Here is a 21,103-nt window from a genome sequence, read left to right as displayed (position 1 = left end):
GTGGCATGATCATTGAAGCTCACTGCAACATCAAACACCTAGGCTCAAGGATCCTCCTGCCTCAGCCTCCTAAGCAGTTAGGACTACAGGTACGTGCCACCATACTCAGCTAATTTTTTTGTTGTTGTTGTTTGTTTGTTTTGTAGAGACAAGGGCTTGGTACGTTGCCCAGGCAGGTCTGAACTTCTGCGCACTGAAGTTTCTCCCACCTCAGGCTTCCGAGTAGCTGGGATTATAGGCAGGAGCTACAGCACCCAGCTCAGTGAGATCTTTATATGTTGAGCTGTTTCCTTTCAAAACTAACATTTTCTTTTTTTGAGACAGTCTCACTCTGTCACCCAGGCTGGAGTGCAGTGGCGCGATCTCGGCTCACTGCAACCTCCGCCTCCCAGGTTCAAGCAATTCTTGTGCCTCAGCCACCAGAGTAGCTGGGATTACAGGTAAGTGCCCCAAGCCCAGCTAATTTTTTTATTTTTAGTAGGGATGGGGTTTCACCATCTTGGCCAGGCTGGTCTTGAACTCTTGGCCTCAAGTGAACTGTCCACCTTGGCCTCCGAAAGTGCTGGGATTACAGGTGTAAGCCACGGCACCCGGTCCCAAAACTAACATTTTCTAAGGTATTGTTGCTGTTTACTACAAATTACCTTCATATCCACTCTTATTTGACTCTTTCAAGGATGCTCTGAGGTAAGTAGATAGGTCAAGTTAGTGACCCTTTCCCCATGGGCTCAATCCAGAACTAACCAAATTGATCCTTCTGGGAACATCCTTGGAATAAGTAGAGCTGTAAAGTCCTGGGGCTATGCCTTCTTTGTCCATCAGCTGTAACCTGAGAGAGTTAGGTTTGCTACAACTGCCTGCAAGTCAAGAGGCATCAACTATACACAGCAAAACTTGGCTCTGGTCCATGCTGGCCTCTGAGGAGTGCCAGTCCTCTTAGCTGAAGCTGAGGTGTGAGGAGACAGGGCTATTACAACTATTTAAAAACAACACACAAACAAACAAAACCAAAAGAAAAAAAAACATACACATATAAAAAAACTTTATTTACAGTTGAAAACTTAAAGACAATCTTGGATTCTGAATCTCTGACACTTCCATGGTCTCTTGATCAAATGGGGCAGCAGCAGGCAGGGAAGCAAACACAGGGGCCAGTCCAGATTATCTTACTCAAGAACACCACCAAGAAGAAGGGAAGGCCTACAATGGCAGAGACATGGAGGTCAGTGTGGGATGGGGAGGTAAGCACCTCAGAGGAGCTGGAAGAGGACATCCCATATGAGACAATGCTCCCAGCTATTCTCTCTCTCTTTTTTTTTTTTTTTTTTGAGACAGAGTCCCATTCTGTTGCCCAGGCTGGAGTGCAGTGGCACGATCTCGGCTCACTGAAACCTCTGCCTCCCGGGTTCAAGCAATTCTCCTGCTTCAACCTCCTGAGTAGCTGGGAATACAGGCACCTGCCACCACACCCAGCTAATTTTTGTATTTTTAGTAGAGACGAGGTCTCACCATATTGGCCAGGCTGGTCTTGAACTCCCGACCTTGTGATCTCCCTGCCTCGGCCTCCCAAAGTGCTGGGATTACAGGCATGAGCCACCGTGCCTGGCCACTCCCAGCTATTCTCTATATTCCTAATCCTCTTTTCCCAAAAGGGTAGAACAGGTCAGATTCTCACCATAGGTCAGACCTTTGGGTCCCCAGAGCAAAGCTGGGCAGTAAATTACAAAAGAACCAGGAAGAAAGCAACCAGCATTTATGGTCAAGCATACTATCTCACTTATTTGCCCTTCACAACTCCATGCATTATATATTATCTAATTATGCAAAGGAGTAGGGTCCCAGGGGGTTTCATGGCTTGACTAAAGTCACAGAATTAGACAGTGATGAGGCTTCCTGGTCTTCTTGGCTCCAAAGCCTTTGTCCTTTTTGTCAGACTCTGATGGCTCTCTGTGGAGGTCCAGAACAAAAAGCAATCCTTTTTCCTTGCAGGTTTCGGTCCCAGAGGTAAAGAGAAAGGGAAGTCCACACTCTGGGTTTACGACCTTGAAGTCGAGCAAGCTATACTAAGAGAAGGATATTTTTATCTGAGTAAGTACACTCAGATACTATTGTCCCCCTCCTCCTGCCATTCCTCAAACATGCCACACCTTGCCCCAGTGGACAATGAGTACTGGCATCGTACTGCAGGCACAGACTGAAGTTTAACTGTGGGCCCTCAAGCAAAATGTATGAAAATGTATAAATGTACTTTGTAAGCTGCATGGTGTGCCAGGACCTAAGCTCTGTCATACCAGGCACTATGTTAGTCAGCATGATCCTTGCTTCAACGAGTTCTCAGTCCAGAGAAAAACAGACTGACACATTTGTGATACAGTATATTAAATGCCACAATGGAGAGATGAACCAAGTGCTGTGGGAGCACCCACTGTCTGGGCTTAGACCTGGAAGAGGAGGTGGAGAGATCAGCAATGGATTCACAACTGATGTTAGCCACAGCTGTGGGCAGGCTCCTGGGAGGTGCTGGGAGGATTTAGGATTAGTTAACACTACATATAAACAGTACGTATTTCTATTACGACACACATGTTCAAGGTAGAAAATTCAAGCTTAAATAAGCCAACTGAAAAGTCTCTTTGCTATCTCTACTCTGCAGAAGTATTATCAACAGTCTGCTATATATCACTGCAGAGATTCCTGAAAGTCATTCAAAATAAACAGTAACATGCTTACATAAATTACTACATCTTGACTGTCACTTAACTTACCTTAGAAATCTTGCCAACACATCCAGATCTACCTCTATTTTGTTAAGGCTGTATAGTATTCCACTGAAGAGAATGGAACCTCTGTGTGTGTAAGACTTGGCTGCAATGCAAGCAGCTTTGCCTTTGTACTGGACTGGAATGGACTGGAGCCAGACATTCTCTCCACCCCTGGCCTTTTCAGCTGGCAGAGTTTCTGAGTTTCAGGACAGGGAACAATCAGTGTCACATGCCCAGCAGGCACATAAATATTTGCTGCCAAATCTCCAGTGCTCCCCAGACCCATATTTTCATGTAAAACCTCTTTTCTCTTGCCTGGACTACACTGCAGTGGACTCCTCACTGGCCTCCAGCCCATCCTCCACAATGCTGCCAGAATCATCTTCTGAACATGAAAATTCATCTACAGTATTCTGCTGAAAATCCTTCAGTGGTTCATATCGGCCTGATTCTTTTTTGGAGGGTCAGTGCCCCTTTTGAGAATCTCAGGAGCACAATGGACTCCTTCCCCAAAAGGGAACAATTACTTCATGCCTGAAAGTCAGCCCCTGCCCTCAGAATAACATATGAACTGCTAAGCTTGGCACTGGCTTTCACTACTGGCCCTGGCCTCTCTCCAGCCTTCTCACCGTTTGCTTTTCATATCTTCCTGCTTCAGTCATATTGAATTATTTGCAGCTTCCTCTACACTTCCTGCTGTTTCCTGCCTTTGTGAATTTGCATAGGCTGTTCCCTCTGCCTGGAATGCCCTGCCCAGTTTTAGCCACCTGACAAGTTATATTCTTTCTTGTACTAAACTGAAGCATCATCTCTTCTGTAGTCTACTCAACCACTCCGGGAAGATCCGGGCATTTATGCTTTCCTCACCTCGTTCTAAAACCTCCAATACAGGGCTTTATTGTACTGTAATTGTCAGTTCTCCCAAGAGACTGAGTTCCTTGAAGGATGGAACTGACTTTTCAAATCTGTAGCCTCATATGCAGCATGGGACCTATCTTAATTCATCAGCGCTTAGTTATGGAATGAACAGGACCAGCCCAACTGCCACCAACACATCTTTCCTAATCTTCCCCTACGGGAATGTCTCGCATCTACAGGTAATTCCAGAATGACACACAGTGTTTCCTAAACCTTAGTCATTGAAATAGCACGTTCACAACTGTTACAATATCTGTCATCCACAGGTACAATTTATTTTTTAAGCTAATCACTATTTGAACTTCAATATTGCCTCACTGTAAGCTGTAATAACTGTAAAATGATGTATTGTGCTAATTCTGTATTTTTCCTAAGATCCAAATATTAAAATAAAAGACAGTCACCCCAGCACTAACTAAAGTAGTGTTTCCCACACTTTTCTATTAAGAAGCATGTGAGATACTTGTTACAAACATAACATCCTGGTCCCACCCCAAAGCCACTCAATCAAATACTCCAGGGAAGGGATCTAGGAATTCGTAGGTTTAACAAGTGCCCCAAAATGATTATTATCTGTTAGAGAATCTAGGCAACAATGAATTAAGGAAAGCTCTCTGCCACTTGGTACTGGTACCAGGTTTGAGGATCACAGGGAAGGGGGTAGCATATCAGACTAGCAGAGTTGCCAGAACTTGGGCTTTCAAAAGAGAAATATACCCTCTCCCATGTATATGTAAGTAGCAAACAACCCATTCAGACTACAGCAGGAGAATCCTGAGGGTAGAGGTTCATTTATGCTATACATAACCAAATTCATCATAAAAAGTTTTCCAAGGGCTTGGCACGGTCGTTCATGCCTGTAATTCCAACATTTTGGGAGGCTGAGGTGGGAAGATTGCTTGAAGCCCGGAGTTTGAGACCGGCCTGGGCAACATGGTGAAACCCCATCTTTAAAAAGTTAGCTGGGTGTGGTGCTGCACGCCTATAATCCCGCCTACTAAGGAGGCTGAGGTGGGAGGATCACTTGAGCCAGGGAGGTCGAGGATGCAGTGAGCTGTGACTGCGCCACTGCACTCCAGCCTGGGTGACAGAGTAAGACCCTGTCTAAAAAAAAAAAAAATCTCCCAGAACTCACTGAGATAAAACCAAGGTTTCTATAACTAAAGTTGTACAGACCAGGCTTGGTGGCTCACACCTGTAATCCCAGCACTTTGGGAAGTCAAGGCGGGCAGATCACATGAGGTCAGGAGTTTGAGACAAGCCTGGCTAACATGGTGAAACCTTGTCTCTACTAAAAATACAAAAAAATTAGCCAGGCGTGGTGGTGCATGCCTGTGATCCCAGCTATTCGGGAGGCTGAGGCATGAGAATCGCTTGAACCTGGGAGGTGGAGGTTGCAGTGAGCCGAGATCGTGCCACTGCACTCCAGCCTGGGCGACAGAGTGAGATTCTGTCTTTAAAAAAAAAAAAAAAAAAAAAAAATTGTACACAAAACTTCATTTTCACTAAAACCAAAGTCAGAACCTAGGAAGGGAAAACACAAAGGTTCTGGAAAGAAGTGCTCCATACAGAGGTAGAATTGATCAAGTGACCCGTCTTCTATCTCCTTCTTAGCTGTTTCACTGCATATGCCCAGTGCCTGGGCACAAGGCCTCAAATGCAGGATTAGGTGATATCTTGATGTGAATGCAATGGATTCCTGCTGGACTAGTGCCACCAAGAGAGTACTTCCTCTTGGTCTTTTTTTTGGAATATGGCAAGTTCTCAATTAAAAGATAGACTCTTATCCCCTATTGACTTGCCTCTCAAAGTCTGCATCAGCATCACCTGAGAGCTGATTAGAAATGCAAAATCTCAGTCCCCATCCAAACCCACTGAGTCAGAACCACTGTTTTACAACAAATCTCCTGGAGATCCATATGCGCATTAAAGTATAAGAAATACTGCCTGGCCGGGCGCGGTGGCTCATGCCTGTAATCCCAGCACTTTGGGAGTCCGAGGCGGATGGATCATGAATTCAGGAGTTCGAGACCAGCCTGGCCAAGATGGTGAAACCCCGTCTCTACTAAAAAAATACAAAAATTAGCCAGGTGCGGTGGTGGGCACCTGTAATCCCAGCTACTCAGGAGGCTGAGGCAGGAGAATTGCTTGAACCTGGGAGGCAGAGTCTGCAGTGAGCCGAGATCACGCCACTGCACTCTAGCCTGGGCGACAGAGCAAGACTCCATCTCAAAAAAAAAAAAAAATACTGCCCAATAGGGCTTAAAAATACCACTTCCCTTCCCTCCAGACCCCTGCTCCCTGGGAAATTCATCTCCTCTTTCATTAATTTTTCTCAAATCACATTATTCAGAAACCCAAAATGGGGTGCCCATCTGTGGAACCCCTTTACATTAGACTGCCACCCAGATTTCCTAACACTTTAAAACCTATGATGGGGATTTTTGGTAAAGTGAAATGCGATAATTCAAGTAAAGTTCTTAGCTCATTATTTGGGCACAGGAAGAATTCAATGAAGGATAACTGCTTGAATTATAGTGCCCTTAAGTATTAGCTACGAGATTCAGTTCTAAGCAAGCCAGGGCGAGTAGATTGAGAGGCTTACATTTAAAAGAGCTCACTGTCCAGTACAGTAGCCACTAGCTACAACTGGCTCTTTATATTTATTATTTTTTTAATTTACTTATTTATTTTTGAGACAGGGTCTCGCTCTGTCGCTCAGGCTAGAGTGCAATGGCAGTCTTGGCTCACTGCAACCTCTGCCTCTCGGGTTCAAGAGATTCTCGTGCCTTTGCCTCTAGAGTAGCTGGGACTACAGGCGTGCGTCATCACGCCCGGCTAATTTTTGTATTTTTAGTAGAGATGGGTTTTACCATGTTGGCGAGGCTGGTCTCGAACTCCTGGCCTCAAGCGATCCACCCACCTCAGCCTCCCAAAGTGCTGGGATTATAGGTGTGAGCCACCACATCCAGCCTAATTTAAATTTAATAAATTACAGCTTAGTTCTGTCAATAAAAAAAATAAATAGGCTGGAATGTTGGCTCACGCCTATAATCCCAGCACTTTGGGAGGCCAAGATGAGCAGATTACCTGGTCTCAGGAGTTCAAGACCAGCATAGCTAACATGATGAAACCCCGTCTCTACTAAAAATACAAAAAATAGCCAGGCACGGCAGCGTGCGCTTGTAATCCCAGCTACTCAGGAGGCTGAGGCAGGAGAATTGCTTGAATCCGGGAGGTAGAGTTTGCAGTGGGCCAAGATGGCGCCACTGCACTACAGCCTGGGCGACAGAGCGAGACTCCATCTCAAATAAATAAATAAATAAATAAATAAAAAGTAAAAAGTTAACAGTTTAGTCTCTCAGTTGCACCAGCCACATTTTAAGTGTTCCGTTGTCACATGGGGCTGGTAGCAACCATACTGGACCTCCCAAATCTAGAATTTTTCCATCATCACAGCCTATGGACAGTCCTGGTCTAGCGGGCCTGTGGAATGTACAATGGCCACCTGAGGAATGCGTTCTGCTTGGGTTGCAGGCTGAGAAGAAGGGCTTTCTTGGAGGCAAAAGTTCATATAACTTTTGCTAACAGTGGGGGAGAGTGGGGAGGGTTGATGATCCCCACCCTCAGAAATAAAACCTCAACAAGGACTTCCAGTAACTTTATGTAAAAGACTCAGAAAGATACAGAAAAGAGGCCCCAACATTAAGAATTTCTAAACTTTATTCTTTTTGTTATCGTCTCTCCTCTGGTAGTGATCAGTGGTCAGTCTTTGGAAAGAAAGGACCTATGAACTCAACTTTAGTTATAGCAGAGAAATGAGTAGGAGAGGGAGGGAATGGCCAGCAGCCATTGAAGAGGGAGAGCAGGCTGGGCCCAAGGGGGACCCAGTATTGGCAGAAAGGAAAGCTCAGGGTGTCAAGTGGGCCTGAGAAGGGATCATCTGGCTGAACAAGAGAGGTCCACATGCAGCTCTCAGCACACACTTGTGCATTCCAGCCTCAGCATTTGCTCACACCAGTTCCCTGCCTAAAATGCCTGACATTCCTCCCTCTCTACTTAACTCATGTAATAAATTTTTACTGAATGCCTGTAAGTGCCGGATACTCTGAACAGAGTTGGTCACAGATAAAGGTGTGTTGTAGAGTCATTAAAATGGTCAAGTATTTGACTGGATCTCCATTTGGAAAAAAAGACAAGAAAAAGTCCTATCTTAACACTATACAGAAAAATTAATTATAGATGGTTTTATGAATATACAAATAAGACTTTAAAAATACTAGAAAAATGATCTTAGTTCCACCATATAAAAAGAAACACTAGAAAAAACACGGAAAACATTGTGATCTGAGGTAGTAAAGACCTTAAATGAGACAAAACCGAAAAGCAGTGAAAGACTGACAATTTGGACTTCATCAAAATTTAGAACTTCTCTTTAAAAAAGAATATCACCAAACTTAAGCAACACAATACTAATTTTTTTATTAAAATATATTCTGAAGAAAACAATTACAACATATAAAATTAAGAACTAATGCTCAGCTTGGGGCAGTGGCTCAGGCCTGTAATCCTAGCACTTCAGGAGGCCAAGGTGGGCAGACCACTTGAGGTCTGGAGTTCGGGACCAGCCTGGCCAACATGGTGAAACCCCATCTCTACCAAGAAATATAAAAATTAGCTGGGCGTGGTGGCACGTACCTGTAGTCCTAGCTACTTATAGCTATCGTATAAGGTAATCTTATACAATATTTTTAATACGTTTGTGCATGAAACAAATTTTTGACTATGATCCATCACATGAGGTCAGGTGTGGAATTTTCCACTTCTAATGTCATGTCGGTGCTCAAAAAGTTTCATATTCTGGAGCGTTTGGGATTTCAGATTAGGGATGCTCAGCCTGCACTGCAGTTTCAGTTTTTCTTTTCCTTTTTTTTTTTTTTTGAGATGGGGTCTCACTCTGTCACCCAGGCCGGAGTACAGTGGTATGATCATAGCTTACTGCAGCCTCAAACTCCTGGGCTCAAGTAATCCGCCCATGTCAGCCTCCTGAGTAGCTGGGACTACAGGCTTGCACCACCACACCTGGCCAATTTTTTTTTTTTTTTTTTTGGAAAGGCGGGGTCTCACCAGGTTGCCCAGGCTGGTCTCGAACTCCTGAGCTCAAGCTATCTGCCCTCCTTGGCCTCCCAAAGTGCTGGGATTACAGGAGTGAGCCACTGTGCCGGGCTGTTTTCATTTTTTAATACAAGGTGGTTTTACATGAACTAAGAAGGAAAAGTTTTCAAGACATATTTTTTAGAACATGAAAAATATAGTATGATTTCATTTGGGAAAAAGAAAACCTCCCAAATGGGCAAGGCAAAGGCCCTGATGGACATACATCAAACTAATAAGGAAGTGACCTCTGGAAAGGGGAGTGGAATTGTGGGTGGGTATTGTCAAGAGGGGCTTTCTCTTTATCTGTTTGGTGTGAAAGTTTTCACAATGAGAGTGTATTGTTACTTGTGTAAACCAAATGAAATGAAATATGGGAACCTTGATTGGATCACCTTTTCTTAAGCTACAAAAGTTACTTTTGGGACAACTGGGGAGGTCTGAAAATGTACTATATATTAGATAACATTGTGGTTACGTAGGATGTTCTTATTTTTAGGAGTTCCTTGCAGAAATACTTAGGGGTAAAGTGTCAAGAAGTCTGCAACTTTCAAATGGGAAAGAAAAGAAGAAAGGGTAAAGGAAGGAAGATCGGAAGAAAGATAGGAAGGAAAGGATGGAGGGAGGGAAGAGGAGCAGGAAGGGAGGAGGAGAGGCGATGGAAATGGGTGAGGAGACAAGAAGGGAAAGCAAAAAACAATTGTTAAGGCAAAGCAATAAAACAAGAATGTTAATCACTGGTGAATCTAAGTGAAGATATATGGGTGTTCAAGGTATTATCTTCTAACTTTTTTGCAGGTTTGAAAAAAAAAAAAAGAAAAACAAAACATCACTACCCCTCACCTGGCTGGAAGTGATGGATTTCTCCCTTGTACTCTTCTCACACTTGGCAATGTCACTCATGTTACTAGTGATCACCTCTCGGAATGTCTTACTTTCCATGAGCTCCTGAAAGGAGACATCTTTCAATTCTTTGTCCCCCTCTCTACAGCTAGTATGCTGCCCAGCGCAGAGCAGGCAGTGGTAATTACGGGTAAGAAATGAGTCCTCGTAGGCTGGAAGATGCAAGGCATTCACCTATGAGGCCAGCAAATACGAAGTCAAGGCCTGGAATTGCAGCATCAGTTCTGATGAGAAGCATGACAGGTGTGTCTCCTGGCTGCCTGGCCTGGTCCCAGCAGAGAGTTACTCAGGCCTGGAGCCAGGTCTTTCTAGGCGGACTACTGAATGGAACTGTAGTCTGAGAGTGCTGTTACAAACTGCCTGAGTAGTTTTCACATTGATACTTTGTACATTACAAAGTGATAGAAAAGTAAAGTGCTCCTACAACCCTTTCTGATTTTTACAGTGACTCTGAGAGATAGGTATTACAGTATTTCCATTTGACAGATGAGGAAACGTGCTCAGAGAAGGAAAGTGACCACTCCAAGGCCACACACAGAGGAAATGGGCTCAATCTCATGTCTTCAGGACTAAAGTTCTTTCCAGTAGACCATGCTACCTTCTCTGAGGTCTGACTCCTAACCCAATAGGAGAGAGACACACTTACCTGATTCAGTCTCTCTGGACTACATCTCCCCACACTGCGAGATCACCACAGGTAGCTTGGGCTTATTGTTAGGGCCTGTGGGAACATTCTAGGAAAAAAAGCACAGTGGAGATTTATCCACTCAGGCACTTCCTCATTCCCTTATCAAACTTTTACTGATGCCTGCCAGCCCTGTGCTAAGGACTCAGCACTCAGAAACAGTCCATGTCCTGGCAGACAGGTAAAGCATATAATATCTATCAAAGAGAAAATGCAAAACACTTAGAAAATATCAAACTTATGATAATATAAGAAAAAGTTATAAGAGAGAGTTGGATAAGGGTTAGATGGGCAGCTAAACTGGGGCTTAAAGAGGTCAGGGAAGGATTCACAAAAGAGGGGTATTTGAACTGTGCCTAGAGGGATGAATGGGATTCCATCGGGAGGGAAGGAAAGAAGAGCATTCCAGCTACAGGAAACTGTGTGGGCAAAGGCTCAGGGGCAGGAAAGAGCAAGTGGCAGGGACGTGTATGGCAGATTTAGAGAGGAGCTAGTAGCCTGATGTGACTGGAACATGGAAGAGGCAGTGGCAGGAGAAGGTGCCATGGAGAGGTAGACAGGGACGAATCATGAAGGACCTTGAACGCAATGCCGAGGAGTAGAATTTTATCAAGTAGGCAACAGGGTCATCAGAGGCCAAACCTCAGTGTTGGCCAGACAGGCTAACTTATGTGGTTTCTCCTCCCTTTTCCTGAGGCAATGAAGACCGGGCCTAACAAACTGGAGCTCATTCCCCATTCTCTAGCTCCTGGACGCTAGTCAGACAGTACCAGACCAGAATGGCAGAGAAAGAGAAAAATCAAAGCAGTACTTACCTCAATCTTTCTCATCACTAGAAGTCCATCGATGATTTTTCCTGTAGGAAGAGTGTGAGCTGGACTTTATTCTTGTTTACATAGCATTTTCCAGCTTCCAAAGCCCATTCTTAGCTATTTTCTCATTAGACCCTCATACTAACTTTAGGAAATTAAGAAGCGGTAGAGGTGAAATGACTTGCTCAAGGTCATAGGTAATAAGTAGAGTTAGGGCTCAAACTTATACCTGAGTGACTCCAAAGTCTCACCGTATCATGCTGCCTCTATGGCATTTCTTTGGTGCTAGCAACTGGGTTTTCCCCCTAAGTGGTTCCATACTATATCAAATGGCCCTTTTGTCCTTCCCTCTAGTTCTCTAGCCACACATGTTCCCCACCTCCCCACCATTTCTGTTTTCTCTATTACCACCTAAGCAGTTACATGAGTTGAGCGTTCTTGATAAGAGTTTGAGAACTAACTCCTCTGGAGGTTCCATCCGGAGTGAATGGGGCCTGGACCATGGGACAGGAGTAGGGCTTACCAAACACCACATGCTTCCCATCCAGCCAATCGCACTTAGAGCAGGTGATAAAGAACTGACAGCCATTTGTACTTGGACCACTGTTCGCCTGATGGAAACCAAATATACCTGCAGTAAGTTTCCCTGGCCATGTTAGCTGAAGGGCAAGATTTCCAAAAGAGCTTGTAACACTGATTCCTCCATGGTTTTTTTCAGTAAATGTAACTTAGCACCTATTATGAGCTAGGGCCTAAGCTAGGATCCAAGGATACAGAGATGAACAGGATATGGCTCACTGCAGCCTCAAACTCTTGGACTCAAGCAATCCTCCCACCTCAGCCTCCATAGTAGCTGGGACTACAGGTCTGTGTCACCACACCTGGCTAATTTTTTTTTTTTTTTAAGTAGAGACTAAGTCTCACTATGTTGCCCAGATTGTTCAAACTCCTGACCTCAACCTCAAGCAATCCTCTTGCCTTGGCCTCCCCAAAGTGCTGGGATTACAGGTGTGAGCCACCACGCCCAGCTATGAATATGTCTTGAAAGCACAGCTGTTTACATTCTGAGCAGTAGGGCTGAATGCCCAGACACAAATCCTGGTTCAGATTTTAGTTCCCCAGCCTGCTAGCCTGCTAGTGGGCCTTACCTACTGGTTTTCTTTTCTTTTGTTTGTTTGTTTTAAGATGGAGTTTTGCTCTTGTTGCCCAGGCTGGAGTGCAGTGGCGTGATCTCAGCTCACTGCAACCTCCCCATCCTGGGTTCAAGCGATTCTCCTGCCTCAGCCTCCCGAGTAGATGGGATTACAGGCACCCACCACCACACCTGGCTAATTTTTTGTATTTTTAGTAGAGACGGGGTTTTACCATGTTGGCCAGGCTGGTCTCGAACTGCTGACCTCAGGTTATCCACCTGCCTCAGCCTCCCAAAGTGCTGGGATTACAGGCATGAGCCAGCGTACCTACTGGTTTTCTCAGTCAAACCAGACTGAGAAAGGAGGTGGTAAAGGTGAATCCTGGGCCAAGCAAAAGAAGGAAAGCATTTGCTTCCATCCCAAGAGACAGCACTGGGCCTCAAGAGGGGCCCAGAAACCAGCTGGCTATAACCCAAAACCTTGATTGGACCTCACTTACCATGGAAAGCAGGCCTGGAGCTGAGTGTCTAAGTTTAAAATTTTCATCAGCAAATGGCCCCCGGTAAATACTGGCGACTCCAGTACCATCTCCCTGAGCAGAGAGAAGGGAAGTATTAGTGACTTGGAGTGTTGGGTCCCTGGAAACCAGAGGAAGAACACTGTCGCACCTAAAGCCTGACGTCTTTAAAGTCTACTCTTACTGTTGTTGGTCATCTTGGAAGCTGCACCTATTTGACCCCACCTTGCAATCAGAGCAAGCCTTACACAAGGTACCTACAGCCCACAAAGACTGGCTGGAGCATTTTATAGACTGGATAAAACAGGTCACAGCTGGGCCTCTAGAAAGATCAATTAAGATGCAGACAAAGTAGGGAACAGCAACAAGGTGATCACATACTCAATCCTTGCCATTCCTGAAGACTCTCATGCCTTCAGTCACATAAAAGTACCCACTTAAGTGACTACCACGCCATTCCCCTAAACTATCTAAGAGGGTGGGTGAGCTCTTGGCAGTCTGTATGTACAACATGATACCACCCTCCTGGTCATAGATGATTGATCCAGGGAAGGATGCCTAACTCACACTGGGCCAACTAGAGTTCCTTCTCTGGGAATCTGGAGGTGGGATAGATGCTCTCTTTGAGGCTAAATTTGTATCATGTAAACCTGAAAGCTGGATGTGACTACCATTTGCAAGGTGGGCTACAGAACAGAAAGAGAACACAACACAGATGTGTAGCGAGCACTAGAGAAATGGAGATAAAGAACTGCCTTGGTTCTCTATGGTTCTAGTTCCTAGTTCTATTTCTTCCTTTAGTTCCATGAAACACTCCCTTTATTATAAACTCCCAATTTCTGCTTAAACTAGCTTTATTTGCATTATCTCTTTGCTCTTCCAGCAACTTTGAGGAATAAGCATTATCATCTTCCCCATTTTTCATGTAAGGAAACTAAAGTCTGGGTAATAAAACAATTTGACCAAGGCCATATTTGCAGTGCCTTAAATAGAATCCCTGAATTTTAAAGGCAATATCGAGAAGTGCCAAAAAGATCAAGCTCTCCTCACCAGTTAGTAAAGAGAAAGAGTGCATGGGAGAAAGGGAAAACACTGACCCAGTGTAGAATCAAGGGTCCCTTTTTGGGAAAGAACAACCATTAATATAAGCCAGAGAATAAAGAAAAACTGTCCAAATTCAAACCTTTATTTGGCTAAATATTATCAAATAAAATCAAGTCTGTATATTAGAAAGACCTGGCCTGGTGCGGTGGCTCACACCTGTAATCCCATCACCTTGGGAGGCTGAGGCGGGTGGATCACCTGAGGTCAGGAGTTTGAGACCAGCCTGGCCAACATGGTGAGACCCCATCTCTACTAAAAATACAAAAATTAGCCACGTGTGGTGGCGGCGCCTGTAATCCCAGCTACTCGGGAGGCTGAGGCACGAGAACTGCTTGAACCCACCCGGGAGGTGGAGGTTGCAGTAAGCCAAGATTGCACCACTGCACCCCAGCCTGGGCGACAGAGCGAGACTCCATCTCAAAAAAAAAACAGAAGATGTGAATTTGAGTTCCAGATCTATCACTTAGAGCTGGGAAAGTCACTTCCTATCTGTGGGCCTCAATTTCCTCATCTATGAAGTGAGGATGAAATTACCTACTCTTTACAGTTATCATGAAGATTCAATTAGATAAGTGTCTGTAAAAAGCACTGTGCAAACAATATAGCACTATATAATCAAATAAGCTATTGTGTCATTAACTAATTCCACATACATATTAATACAGAAGGAAGAGAGAAAACAAGTTCATCTCCAATTTCCCAGTGAACCTAAGGGACACATCAGTTACCGTGCCATTCTCCGTAATCACATTATCTATAGCTCTCCAGAAACAATAGGGAAAATTACAAAATTAATAATTTGGAGCAAACAATAGAAAGCAACTTATCTTCAACTATAGTGAATTGATCAAATAACTTGTCTATTCATAATGAAATACTAGGTGGCTATTAGAAAGCATGTTTTAGAAGATGTAAGGACAAGGGAAAATATGGACAATTATGAAGTACAAAAAAAGTAAAACATATAGATTATTTTAAGTCTGTTAAAAATTATATAAACACACATATACATACCAAGGTAAGACTGACAACTGTAAACCAAAATGCCAATAGTATATTGTGAGGTGAGATTGAGGGTAATTCATTTGGTGATTTATTTTCTTCTTTGCACTTTCCTTTTGCAACCAAAATAATAAATACTATTAAAACCAAAAATAAATGAACAAAACAAATATTCTTGGTCAAACTTTGGAAGGTCTCAAATTGTGATTTTTTCTGACTCTTGCTTATTCCATTTTGCCTTCCCCAAGGAAGGTTCTAAGCAAGCTTTTTTTTTTCCTTTAGACAAGGTCTCGCTCTGTCACCCAGGCTGGAGTGCAGTGGCATGAACATGGCTCACTGCAGCCTTGAATTGACCTCCTGGGCTCAAGGGATCCTCCTACCTCAGCCTCCCAAGTACCTGGGACTACAGCCGCACACCACCAAAAATAAAAAAATAAAAAATAACTTTTTTTATTTTTGTAGAGACAGGGTCTTACTATGTTGCCAAGCTGGTCTCAAACTCCTGGGATCAAGCAATCCTCCCAGCATCCCAAGGTACTAGGATTACAGATGTGAGCCCTGCCAGCAATTGCTTTTAACTGGGCTGGCCTTCAAACTGAGCAACTATTGTCTAACCCCAGAGTTATCGACAAGTGATCAGATGTGCCTGGGGCAAAGACTAGTAAAAAGCTGTTCCTCTCCTTGTAAGGCAATGGGGGAGCCTAGGGGAAAAAAAAGGAAAGAAGGCAGAGGACAGCTTCTCGGCCCTTCTTACCAGCTAACAAACCTCACTATCATTATTCGTTTCCAGGGGTTGGAAACAAATGCCTATAGGAGCAGGCAACATAAATAAGGGCAACAGTTGTGGAGACTGGTGAAATGGCAAAGATATACCATGTCCAAAGGGACCAGTTCCTTGATTCCAACCAATTGTCACTGTCACTGCCACTGTGAGAAATGCAGGCCCAGCATACCTCCACTTTCCATTTTTTAAAGAGAAAACAAAACTAGGATTTTTTGTGCCATTTCACAGTTATATAACACCATGCAGATGAAACAAAACATAGGTAAAAGCATAATTCAGCCTAAAACCTGCCACTCTGCAACCCTATATTGCATAGGAAAGGAAAGAGGTCTTAAAAACTCATGAGAGCCAGACTAAATAAACACATAAAAGAGAACAAATGTCTCCCAGATCCAAGAAAATAGCAACACAACTAACCAAATGATATTAATAAGAGTAAAGAAAGACCATGCACAGAAGTGGGGGGTAAGGACAAAAGCAGGTTTAAGAAAGAAAAAAATGTAGTTTATCCCACGCCCTCCAAGGTTGGGGTGGGGAGGGAGGCTTCATATGGGGGACAAAAACAGTTTACTTACAAGAAAGTTATGGTTAGCAAAAAAGAACTATTTCACTGGGCCCTCCCAGAGAATAGAGCAAAATTCCTCCAGAACTATCTACCTCTCTCGCTCTGATTCCTTGCCCACAAATCAACTTCTTATGAAAAACTCAGCTTTCCAGGCACTGTGACACCAGAAGTAAAAGAGAAAATGAGACAAGCATTTAGCCCACTAGAAGGAGACTTACCTCCATTCAGAAAAAAACAAAAACAAAAACAAACCACAGCTGATTTCTGACTAAGTTTCATATGACTAATTAGTGTGAACCCATCATAGATCATCTATAGGTATTCTTAAAAAGTCCAATTTCTGGCTCAAAAAGGCTGAGATTTGGACCATGGAATTTAATGCCTCAATCAAAGTGCTAAAGTCTGTTATCTACAGTCAGTTGTGCCCAGCCACTTTCAAGAACTTGCCCATCACCATTCTCTCCAACACCCCCATCAAACCTGGCTATTGTTCTTAAGCCTTAAGACTGGGTCTCTGTAGTAAAAACAGCAATTGCAGCAATAACAACAAAAACTAAAACTATAGGTCTTTGATAGGAAAGGAATAGTACTTACATTAACAAAATCTCCACCCTGAATCATGAAATCCTTTATGACCCTGAAACAGAGAGCAAAGAATACTGAGAAGATTTTATGGTTTAGAAAAACATAGACTTTGTTATTATTGTATTAGATTAACATTGATTTCAAAATACACTCACTTTGGCAATTATAAAATCATTATTCTTAGCTGGGCACGGTAGCTCACGCCTGTAATCCCGGCAGTTTGGGAGGCCGAGGCAGGCAGATCACATGAGGCCAAGAGTTTGAGACCAGCCTGGCCAACATGGCAAAACCCTGTCTCTACTAAAAATACAAAAATTAGCCGAGCGTGGTGGCACATGCCTGTAGTCCTGGCTACTCGGGAGGCTGAGGCAGAAGAATTGCTTGAACCCAGGAGGCGGAGGTTGCAGTGAGCCAAGATCATGCCACTGCACTCTAGCCTGGGTGACAGAGTGGGACTCTGTCTCAAAAAAAAAAAAAAAAAAAAACCCGAAGATTATTCTTTTCCTGAATGATTAAGCTGAAAGGATAATTAACCATAAAAAAGGATTTTAGTTATAAATTAGGGCATGTTAGAGTTGATCGAGTGCATGATCTGGTACCTGAACAGTAACAAGAAGAAGGGGCTAAAAGCTTACTTGCCAAAGCAAAAGGCAGATCAAGGGTTTGATGTAAATTTGGGGGAAAGAACTACAGAGAATTTATGTGAAATGTACTGCTACACATGCAAGGCTTAACAACTGTTAACTATTACCCCTAGGGAGGGTCCTTAACCTTTCTTATCCTCAGTTTCCTCCTCTGTAGAATGCAGATCACACATACCACTTCACAGGAGTCTTACTGGGGATTAGAGACCCACAGCTCTAAAGCTGTGATATAATTATGTGCTAATATTGTTACTAACCACAGTGAGGCCATGAGAAAGATTCTATATTGAAATGAGACTAAGTGTTGCCATACTCCACTCCCCAGGAAATACGATTATCCTTGGACAATCATATATGATCATTTTAGGAATTAGTTATAAATATCAACCAGCAGGATATATTATATGCACTTTAGGATTACAAGTGTACTTTTTAAAAAATCTGCATTCGCACAAACAAGTGCATGAAAAAGACAAGATATTGTAAAGATGAGTAGTTTCTGTTTTAAAGACCTAAGAAGTGGGAGAGTGTAAGTAGAATTAGAACATTTAATAAATCTTCAGTTGTTGAGTCCACAAAAACATTTCTTCTCAAGAAATGTAAGAATTACCCTCTGGTTTTATTTTCCTCTAAAGAGCCTAATCCCCCAGGAAATATTTCTGAAAGACTCCAGGATGGCTTGCCAAGAGCCTTACCTGTGGAAGGTGCTTCCTTTGTATCCTATTGGAACCCCATCTTTTCTACAACCAAAAAGAAAGAGACTTGGAGTGACAGCAGGTAGCACAAGGCCTTTCCAGTTTACCATGCACTGGAGCCAAAAGGACTCTCCTAAAGATGGTTGACAGACATAAAGAAGGCAAATAAACTAGGGACAGACCCTTGGGGCATTACCTTCTATCACTGTCACCAGCAATCATTCAAGGCCAGCAGGTGGTTCACCGATACCCTCACTGCAGCCCCAGAACACCCCTCTGGAGCAGGCAAAAAAGTCAAACACATCTGAAACTGACCTGAATTCTCCGGTGCAGAACTGCCTGAAAGGGACAAAAAATGAATGATTTAATCACTATGACATCACAGTCGTGAGCGCCTCTAAATACGGGAAAGAACAAACACTGGAGCCAGCAAGTCCACCAATCGGCCAGCCAGACGTCCAGACACGCAGACACACAGATTAAGAACGTAAATTAACACGGGAACAATCCAAACGGCAACCAGACAGTGCAATGCACGGAGGAATCAGATCTCAAGAGCAGTGAGCGGACGGACAGAGGTAGACAGGTTATTTCAGGCGGCTGACTGGAGCCCGGCTTCTGCCTCAGCTAATCCGGCGGAGTTGGAGCACGTCCTTACCTAAAGTTCTCGGCCGTCTTAGGCACAACGTCGGCAAAGAGCTCGATCTTCATGCGGCCAACTTCCTGCAATCAGCGGGAGACTGTCAGAAGGCCCAGTCCAAGACCATAAGGGCTTCACGGGGCAGGAGGCATGATGGGCTGACCCACCACCCTGCCGCTCGGGATCTCCCACCTCCACCTCCCTAACCGCCCAGTTCCTCCAGAAGCGGGGCGCTAGGACTGGGGAGACTCCTCCTCCTCCTTTCACCCCGCCCGGCAGGTCGGTAGGTTCGGGTGCAATTTCACTTTCTGGCTGGCTTCCCGAGTTCGCTCCCTCTCGGTGAGTTCTGCCTGCCTAGCCCCGAGCAGTTTTCCTTCGGCGCAGGTGTGGGCAGCCTCCTGGATCTCACCTGACCGCCAATGCTGACATCAAAGAACACCACGGGGTTAACAGGACTTGAATTTGCCACCGCCATGGCTCCGACCCGGAAGCAGAAGTCGGGAGCGTGGGATTCCGGCGAACCTAAAGCCCGGTCCGCGGATTTCGTCCGGGGAGCAGGCGCGGTAGACGTGGAGCGAGACCAGGCCCCGCCCCCGGAAGCTGTCGCGCCGTGCAGTGTGTGCTGAGGCTGCTGGGGTCTAGCTGGGAGACTGCCTGGCACTGGGGACGCGGGAGTGAGGAGGAGGAAAGCCTTGACGTCTTTTTGGTTAAGGTCAATGGTCACCCCACTCACGTGGCTGTACTAAGGGCAGTACAAGTTGATCTTGCTCTAGCTAGGACTTTTGGACTAGGCAGTCGCCAGGGTCCTCCTTATCGGCCTCTGCACCGCCACACGTGCTGTCTGTCTTCTGCCCGCTAGTCTGTGAACACCGTGAAGGCAGGAACTCTGGTTTGTTCATCCTCAGCGTTTAGAACAGCTTGGCACGTAAAGGCTTGCTAAGTAAATATCCCTTCCTCCAAGTCAAGACAATAGATTATGTTTCAGTTCTGCCACAAGCTACCAGTTTTGTCATTTCCAATTCATTTCCCATAAAGCAACTAGAGTTTTTTATGTTTTATTTTTAAAATAACTCTTGTGCTTCCTATTTATTTTTAAAATAACTCCTGGCTTCCTATATTTAGAATAAAATCCAATTCCGTACATACGAAGCCCTACAGTGTATTTATCTGGCTATCACCTACCTGACCTCATCTTGTACCACTTGCCCTTAGTTACTGTGCTCTGACCTGTCTGTTCCTCCAGGTCACTAAGATCCCTCCTCTCTTTAGGGCCTTGTAATAGCTGTTACTTCTGTCTGAAATATTCCTTCTAGATCGTAATGTGGGTTGGTGGGGGATGGTGGGGGTTGGTTGGGGTATGTATGTGGAAAGTAATGCTCCTTGTAGTTCAGGGCTCACCCCAGATGTTACCTCCTCAGAGGCAACATTAGACCTAATCTAAAGTAGCCCTTGGTCAGTCAGATCACTGGTTTGTTTTCTTCATGCCACCCCCCCTTCCACATTATCTTCGTGTAGTATGTGTCTACACCTCATTTCCTGCCACACACACATAATCTTCCTCCCTGATAGCATATAAACTCCATGAAAGTAGAGACTCTCCTGGTCCTATTCGCAGCTGTAGCTGCAATGTCTCCTACTGAATAGCACATAGTAGGTATTCAATAAATAATAGATGCAATGAATTTAGTGGAAGAAGGGGACCTTGGGCAAGGCTCATTCAATATAACAGCATGCATTTAATATAATAGTTATTGTTTCCTAGGTCATTTGATCATCTTTTCTAGCTCTGTCGTCTGAGAAAGCAAGGATTACATATAAAAATACAGCGTGTCTCAATTTAAAGGGTCGTTTTTATTTCTGGTTACTGATCCTCTCCTCTTGGTCTCCTCCAACTGAAAAAGAAGAAGGCGGAGGAGGGGGAAAAGGAACAGCAGCAGTCACGCTTCAGTGTAATTTTATACCAACTGTTTTAGAATAAATCTTTAAAATTGATAATATCCAATGTTGATGAGGTTGTGAAAAAAATAGTACATTGATAAACCGCTAGTAAAAATAAATTATGATAGCGTTTATTAAGCAGTTACTAAGTGCTAAATACTTTACATGCTTCATTTCATTTGGTCCTCACAACCCTATGGGATAGAGAACTATTATTGTTCCCATTTTATGAATCAAGAAATAGAGGCTCAAGGAGGTTGAG

At 44.1% G+C, this 21,103-nt stretch overlaps 1 protein-coding gene across 5 annotated transcripts; it reads right to left on the bottom strand.

The window, feature by feature from the left end:
* Positions 1-1,025: 1,025 nt before the first annotated feature.
* On the bottom strand, positions 1,026-19,515 carry LOC116463733 (peptidyl-prolyl cis-trans isomerase H). 5 transcript variants are annotated; one of them, XR_009212125.1, is made up of 11 exons: positions 19,313-19,502; positions 18,922-18,986; positions 18,579-18,602; positions 18,264-18,308; positions 16,934-16,976; positions 12,867-12,959; positions 11,758-11,845; positions 11,238-11,278; positions 10,384-10,471; positions 9,678-9,782; positions 1,026-1,200 (listed from the first exon to the last, which is right to left on the bottom strand). XR_009212125.1 is itself a non-coding variant. In XM_032146982.2 (10 exons), the coding sequence occupies exons 1-9, from the start codon at positions 19,376-19,378 to the stop codon at positions 10,403-10,405; spliced, it is 534 nt and encodes a 177-aa protein (XP_032002873.1). In that variant the 5' UTR covers positions 19,379-19,498; the 3' UTR covers positions 1,026-1,200; positions 10,384-10,402. The 5 variants fall into 5 exon arrangements, 3 of the variants coding, with proteins under 3 accessions (XP_032002873.1, XP_032002874.1, XP_058290802.1); XR_009212126.1 differs by lacking the exon at positions 1,026-1,200 and adding an exon at positions 7,329-8,944; XM_032146982.2 differs by lacking the exon at positions 9,678-9,782 and having other exon boundaries at positions 19,313-19,498.
* Positions 19,516-21,103: the final 1,588 nt, after the last annotated feature.

This window comes from Hylobates moloch, unplaced genomic scaffold (assembly GCF_009828535.3).
Source record: "Hylobates moloch isolate HMO894 unplaced genomic scaffold, HMol_V3 SCAFFOLD_55, whole genome shotgun sequence".
Taxonomy (NCBI): Eukaryota; Metazoa; Chordata; class Mammalia; order Primates; family Hylobatidae; genus Hylobates; species Hylobates moloch.
Note: the sequence above shows the minus strand (reverse complement) of the source record. Positions and strands in the feature narration are given on the sequence as shown.